At 37.9% G+C, this 8,010-nt stretch overlaps 1 protein-coding gene across 1 annotated transcript in view; it reads left to right on the forward strand.

Annotated features, from left to right (window-relative positions):
- Window positions 1–502: 502 nt before the first annotated feature.
- LOC144439069 (monocarboxylate transporter 13-like) overlaps window positions 503–8,010 on the forward strand; it is a 10,067-nt gene continuing 2,559 nt past the window's right edge. The window contains exons 1-3 of the mRNA XM_078128321.1: window positions 503–849; window positions 4,814–5,124; window positions 6,207–6,350. Of these exons, the coding sequence (XP_077984447.1) occupies window positions 4,881–5,124; window positions 6,207–6,350 (388 nt within the window). The 5' untranslated portion in view covers window positions 503–849; window positions 4,814–4,880. The remainder of the gene's footprint in view (window positions 850–4,813; window positions 5,125–6,206; window positions 6,351–8,010) is intronic.

Below are 8,010 nucleotides of genomic sequence, written 5' to 3' on the forward strand. Positions count from 1 at the left end.
ATTTATTACCATCATTTTTCAGACCACTGATATAGACAGTGAGGGAAAGATTTCGCCAATGCCGGGGACACGCGAATGGTCAATAAGGGCGCCATCAACGACGGCTCGTTCTGACTACTGTACTAGTGTTTCAAGACACACGCCATGCCTAATCGATTTTTGGGTACATTACAAAGAAAAATCGATGATCACGAATCCGACATTGTACTACGTGATATACCCTTCCGAGACATAAACTCTTCAGACCATACTCATACGATCTCATCTACATAGTGTACATATAGTCTTCCATATTGTGTTCCTTACAAATTACGTAGGTATATATCCTTGGCAACCACTGACATAAATTATTAGATCTGTCTACCTACCCAGCATATTCAATACTATATTCAGCCATACACAATTTGCATACAACAGCTGCGCACTATTCGGCTTTATACTCGCTAAAGTTTAGATACCTGCTTAATTTAGGTATTCTCGCATGCTGAAACCCACAGCAGTACATGCTGTTGATTTATTAATATATATCGGGAACTACGGTTATTTTAGATGTACATGTGTTGCGATTAGTTTGCATCTGTAGATTATTCTAGATACACGATGTATGTTGAACCTTGACCAACAATCTCTACATGACGTACGTCACGCTTGAACCCTGTGTTTGTCGGAGGTGGTTTGTCGAAGCAGCTCTCTCTATATATATACAGGTGATTACACAATCCTTCCGACAACGGAGTAAGCTCCATCGACTCGCAACATAACTCGGTCTCCGGCAACATCGTCAATGTACTCTAAATGACACGTCGTGTTGTTGACGATAGCCTACAACATATGAGTACACTCAGGAAGGTAAGTTCTATTATAGTGCTCAGTACGGTACATCAGCTGTTGTTTGGGGGATCAAGGGGTCACGTGAAGCAGCGGGAGGCAGCGACAGGGCTTTTGTGTATTGCAAACATTACAAGAAGCCTTTTGTTAATATTACACTCGTTTGAATCTCAGACCACTACTGTAACAGTTCTTTTAGTTTGAATCATACAACGTGTAGGGTCTAGGGTACAGTGGCGTAATTCTACCGATATCGGCACAAAACCCAAACCAGAATTTAATTCATCTTACAATCCAAATAGCACTGCACACGAAACAGGCTACTTAATTGGCTCGAAAATGTCGTTGAAACCAGTCCAATCTTGTTTTCTGTTCTCGCCTTTCGTTGAGAATTGCAAGAGAGCGTAAAATCTGCCCATGACTGGACTCGAGGCAATATCCAAATAAATCCACTACTTTATGCATAGATCAGATTATTTAGGTAGAAGGACTGATTCTATAGTCATGATCCATCATTGGGATGCTTGTATTGCCCCTGTCATCAGTTATCAGCTTCAGTAGATTTTTAGCACCGTGACAGCTGATCTGATGTTCAGTAGTGCTATCTGGTAAAGTGTCTTCTGTGTATATGTGTGTGTGTGTGTGTGTGTGTCTTTCTCTATCCCTGCCTCTCTCTCTCTCTCTCTCTCTCTCTCTCTCTCTCTCTCTCTCTCTCTCTCTCTCTCTCTCTCTCTCTCTCTCTCTCTCTCTCTCTCTCTCTCTCTCTCTCTCTCTCTCTCTCTCTCTCTCTGTCCGTTCGTCCGTCCGTTAACGCCAAAAAACGGCAAGACTGGGATTGCCTTGGTATTTGGTTGGGACTTCAATGCAAATGACAAATTGTTCGAATGAAATGATTGCGTCATAGATGTGCGTTTCGGTTATAAAATATGTGATTTTATTTTATTTTTTAAATCCAAAACTACCGGGTAGATTAATTTGAAATTTGGTGATGTTCATAGCGATGTGAAGCTAAAGAATTCTTCATGACATGGTGAGCCCATCATCTGATGTGCAGATTAAGTCTAAAAATGTAACTGTTTAATTCCTAGAGTAGTAAGCAGATTGACTTGAAATCAAGTTGGGATATTCCTTAGAGATGTGTCACGGATAAAGACGTATTCAGGACATGATGATTACATTATTGATATGCAAATTAGTATAAAAATGTGTGTTTTTAGTCAAGCAGTTACATTTTAAACCTAATCTGCATATAGCTGAAGGAATGTAATTGCCTAACAACTAAGACCACAGAAACAACCGCCAATCAAACGGTAACCCTTTAAAAAATGTATCAGCACGCATTATGCTACAACACCACTGGCGCTATTTCGAACAAATTATTCATCACAGCGACTAAAATTGTCGTTGGAATTTAGAATGGAAAACGAAGTATGGCTGGTGAGTGAAGAATACCAGAATGTGATCATATTTTTTGTCTTGACAGTTTCTACAATTATAATAACTGTGGAGACGTAGTACACGTAATTCAAATGTCTACCCCGGAATACAGCTTTAAATTATGATATATTGCAAATGAAAACTGGATGATAATAAAACTCAATTCAAAGGGTTTCAAAAGTTCTGTCTAGCTTTCGCCCTGTTAAAATAAAATAGCGAAAATATAATAGTATGATACTATATATACACTATTTCATTGTTACATATCAAAGAAAGATCTGCTCAACCAAGAGACTTGGCTATTACTTAATTTACTTTGCCGTGTTCTGGTGAACGACATTGTCAAGTCTTGACAGTCAAGTCTTTGGGCCATCATTTCAATGACCAATAGCTAATATGAGGTTACTACTCGATATCACCTCTTCGGTTGAGCAAAGATTACTTTTTACAATTGTTTTATACTACCCCACTTTGACTACTGTTCTAACATTTGGGGTCATTGTTCAAACACGCTTTTATTCCGCATTGAAAGACTTCAGAAAGCTGTTGCAAGAGTGCTTTTTGACACTAATTTTAATACACCTAGTACTGTTTTATTTGAATATCTTCAATGGCTTCCTTTCAGAAAACGTATCATTTACAATGAAGCTGTTTTAATGTACAAAGTCCAGAATAGCCTGGCTCCAAATTATCTGAATGATTTTAGAGGCATTCGAGAAGTGCACACTCGTAACACACGTGCAGCAGACAGAGATGAACTTTACATCCCAAAACATAGAACACAGTTTTTTAGGAAGAGTTTTTTATATAATGGTGTTAAAACCTGGAATGATTTAAGTATTGATATCAAATCATGTTCCACTCTTCAGTCTTTTAAACGTAAATGTAAATGTCATCTCTTAGAAAACAGTTAGTTTAGTAGTCGCCTGGCTGTTCTTCTGGCTTTTGCCATTTTACTCACCCTTGTATTTGTTTTAATGGTTTAGTATTTTTAATGTATATATTGTATATTTTTATCTCGACACTGTGTGAGAAGAGCCTTTGGCTCAACAGTCTATCGAGATTAAATAAAGTCTAATAATAATAATAATAATCGCCAGTCCCGTGAGTGGTGTTTCTGCATAGCGAGTCGTAAAACGATTGTTTCTTTGTGGAAATGGCTGGAACGTTTCCCCCTTTTCAAAGAAGAAAACAGAAACTGTATGAAAGTATGAGGTGACAAACATTGATAATGATTCACGGTATGGTGATTTTCAATGCTGTGACGTCATTCAATCGTGAACAGTCAGAGACTAGACTTCACTAGAACCACAGACAAGTTTCTTACTTGTCTGTGCTAGAACTGTAGCTGTGTACACGAGTACCTGAATCACGGAATTCACTGAGAGTAGAAGGCTACTAATTTGAATAAAAGAACGTGAGCACAAACCTTTTGAATAAAAGAAGTGTTTACCTAAGGTGCTATCCATTGTAAGACAGATTATCTAAAATTGGATAGTGGCTCTCATGGAAACATTAAATACGCTTACAAATGCCATGTTTTAGTTTTAAAAAATACATCTGACATACACCTACAAACGAATGGGTTTGCTATTAAAAAAATACCTAATATTTTGTTACTCTATAAGTCCAAATAAAATATGCAACTAGTGACAAGCTGAGTGGTCGTAATAGCTTAACATGACATGTATGTCAGAAGATCTGTGCCGATTACAGGGTGGTCTAATTACCATCCCAAATTTTGAAGGGCTGGGCCCAACTACATCACCACAACATGTCACGCACAAGGAGGGGGCTACATAGTACATGTGTATGTGAAGAAAATTACAGGCCTTCGCTAGTTTTCTGTTAAATATTACATGTAAAAGCTTGCACCCGTTAGCAATAATGACAGCATAACACAGATATAACAATATACTGTGTGAAATCCCTAACTTTGCCATGGCTGCAATACTAGGGTCATATTTTGCAAAAGCCAAGGCCCAATTTTCCCTCGCCCCCCCCCCTTCTAATTACTGTTGGCTCCCTAATACCACTGGACCATGCCTGGAATGAAAGATATTAGGATATATTGCATCAATGTTGTTGCAATATCTACAATAAAGTGTTGTGTCAAACTAGTATGCATAGTTTACACTATTTTATGTGTGTTGAAAACTAGTCTTGAATCGTTCACTATAGAGCTCTTTGCAAACTAATATCGTGTTTCTTCAACAGTCGCCGAAGAATTCATCTCATTTCTCTGCTTTCATGTTTCACAAGTGTTAGATTCATGATAAAGCGATACCAATGCATCTAAAAATTGTTTTCGTTTATTTAAAAGTTTGTTCAAACATGTGCGCAATACATAATTTAGGCTGCATTTACAAATCAAGATAGGGAGAGAAGAGTTAAACCATCAAAATTAAAAATGATTTGTAAACTCATCGGCGATTTAATTCTTGCCACTCTTTTTAACAGAGCAGTGTCTTCAAATATTCCTTATACTCATTGAATATTTGTAGATTTCAAAATCGGAGTTAATTTTATATTTCATTTAAACACACAGATCATGCCTATGTAACAAAACACTTCAGGATTTTCCAAAGAGTGTGAAGTATAAAAGATTTCCCCCAATGACAAATGCGCAAGAAGCTATCATAGGGTCAGATGACACTATCTCATCTGTCCAACGTGAGGCTCCTGAGGGAGGATGGGGCTGGTTCATCGTTTTCAGTGCTAACGTAAATGTAGCTTTCTTCGATGGTATGATTGCATCGACTGCTGTCTTACTGGTCAGAATGAAGACGTATTTTAATGAAGGAGCAGGGAGGATATCACTTATAGCATCGATTGGAATGTTTGTTGTCCATAGTTCAGGTAAACGTGACACTTTTGAGTATCACACATATCTAGATAAACTGACAGCTTGGTAGTTATTTAAAGTCCACATTTCAGTCACCTACTAAATTAAATTTTTACATTTTACTAGTATCTAGATGACTTTTGACAAGCTTTGTTTTACTTCGCTGTCTTACACATATCACACTGTCTTCAAATATTCTCTCTGTCTGTCTGTCTGTCTGTCTGTCTGTCTGTCTCTGTCTGTCTGTCTGTCTGTCTGTCTGTCTGTCTGTCTGTCTGTCTGTCTGTCTGTCTGTCTGTCTCTCTCTCTCTCTCTCTCTCTCTCTCTCTCTCTCTCTCTCTCTCTCTCTCTCTCTCTCTCTCTCTCTCTCTCTCTCTCTCTCTCTCTCTCTCTCTCTCTCTCTCTCTCTCTCTCTCTCTCTCTCCCAGAGCTTTTTAAATCAATCATTTCAAGTGATGCTGATATTTTGATCTTGTCTTTGATTTTACCATGTGAGGCATATGCACGTCACTCAATTTTGCGACCTTGACCTGAATAGCAAAGTGGAATTCATATGTTTGTGATAAACAGTACATTTTGCCAGTTATCTCCAAACGTTTGATACATATGGACACCATTCAAGTGGTTACCCTCATATTATCAATGCTGAGCTATCCAATTAGACGTTGACCTTTGACCTTGACAAACATTTTCGAAGTGAAATTACCAAACTGTTTCTTCCTGGTAACTCAAGAAGTTGAATAAATAAATACTCCATTTAAATATCTATACTCCAAACGTTAGCTTTCTTTTTAATATCTTGACATTTGCCTTTGATCTCTATATTCAAGGTTAAATAGCAAATTGCTCAATTAATTATAAAGTTTTGTACCTAGAGACACCATTCACATTTACACAATAACTTTGCTCCAAAACACACCGGTTGGGGACGATGTCTTCGACAGAAGCTTTTGTTTTTTGTATGTAAATGCAGTCGTTTGCAAATATGGAGAAACCAAAGAAAACGAATTTATCTTCACCTTCTATGATATAAATTATGTTGTGTATGTAATCTTTAACTTATTTAACTTGTAACTGCCTTTTGTTTCTCCTACAGCACCGATAGCAGTGTTTCTAAGTAAGAAATACGGTGCAAGATGTATAGCTATGATTGGTGGTATTCTGTGTGCTGTTGGACTATTTCTTAGTGGATTTGTGAACAACTTTACTGTATTGTGTCTAACGTTGGCAGTTTTGACAAGTAAGCCTAATGATATCCTTAATGAATGTGATTATACCTGGGTGAGGGCTCACACCAATTTGGATCTGCAAAGACAGACGTGTGTGTGTGTGTGTGTGTGTGTGTGTGTGTGTGTGTGTGTGTGTGTGTGTGTGTGTGCGTGCGTGCGTGCGTTTGGGTCAGACCAGCTCGTACCCCTCAATATCTCACACAGGGAGCCGAGGAACTGTGTTACAAACAGACAGACAAATATCTACTTTAGTACTGAGGTGACATGGGATAAATGTTCAAACTCAGACCATCATCAGACCACCAAACAAGTTGTATTGTGGACTGAGGTTCAAATAATTTCGCAACAATAGAAGGTGACATATCTAAAACAACTGAACTACAATGTACAAGGTTCAGTCGTGATGTAAGCATGGTAAAGTGTCTGCCCATCTGTCTGTCTGTCTGTCTGTCTGTCTGTCTGTCTGTCTGTCTGTCTGTCTGTCTGTCTGTCTGTCCGTCTGTCTGTCTGTCTGTCTGTCTGTCTGTCTGCCCATCTGTCTGTCTGTCTGTCTGCCCATCTGTCTGTCTGTCTGTCTGTCTGTCTGTGTCTGTCTGTCTGTCTGTCTGTCTGTCTGTCTCATTTTCGTCCCAGTATGCTTGTTTCTATGTGTATCATTCTACGACAACCCAGGGTTGATTACTTTCATATTAAGTGGGTGTATTTTAGAAAAAAATGTTCAAGGCAAAGTGATCAGATCGTTAATATGTAAATTAGGTCTTTAAAAATAAAATCTTAAAGTCAAGAATTACTGAGTACATTGTTTGAAATTTGGTAGGGATGTTTCTAAGAATGTCTTCATTAAGAATTACTCAAAACAAGAGGACTCCATCTGGGATATGCACATTAGGTTTACGAAATTAAATTATACTGATTTAAATTGCAAATAACAATTTACCCAGCGGATTGTTTTGACCACTTCGTTGGAGATGCAATTTACATTTAAATTACATTCTCCAAATAGGTGATTTTGATCAAAAAGCTATACTTAAAAACGACCACACATAACAATTTTAGATTTGTTGCAGATGTTTCTATAGGTGTGGCAATTGGATAAACCATAACATGAATGTATTGTTAGTAACAAGACCACAGCTATAACAAAAGCCAAAAGATGGTATATATTGCAAAGATAACAACAGGGGATGACTAGGCAAGGGGATAGACATTTAAAAAAAATGGAAACAAATATATACCTAGCAACAAGCCCTTGTCCTTATCAACAGTGAAAGTAACAATAGGGATAGGTAGGTAAGTAGATAAGCATTCATAAAACAAAGACATACATGCCTAGCAACAACAACACCACACCCATAGCAACAGCTAAATGATTGTGTACGTTGCAAACATAACATCTAGGATAGTTACGGAAGTGACACACGGGCTTAGCAATTAAAACTACACCCATGGCAACAGTGAAATGCATGGTGGTATAATCGGCATAGATAACAGCAATTGATTGTCAAGTTGTTACACATTTTTAATCTTGACACATATTTGCCCAGCAACATAGACCATGTCCACAGCAACTACCAAAATAGTGGCCTTTGCCAACGATAACAATGACCGGTAGCCAACTACTAGTATTAACATACATATGTACGTACATAGCTACCGTGAGCAAACACATAG

This window comes from Glandiceps talaboti, chromosome 8 (assembly GCF_964340395.1).
Source record: "Glandiceps talaboti chromosome 8, keGlaTala1.1, whole genome shotgun sequence".
Classification (NCBI taxonomy): domain Eukaryota; kingdom Metazoa; phylum Hemichordata; class Enteropneusta; family Spengelidae; genus Glandiceps; species Glandiceps talaboti.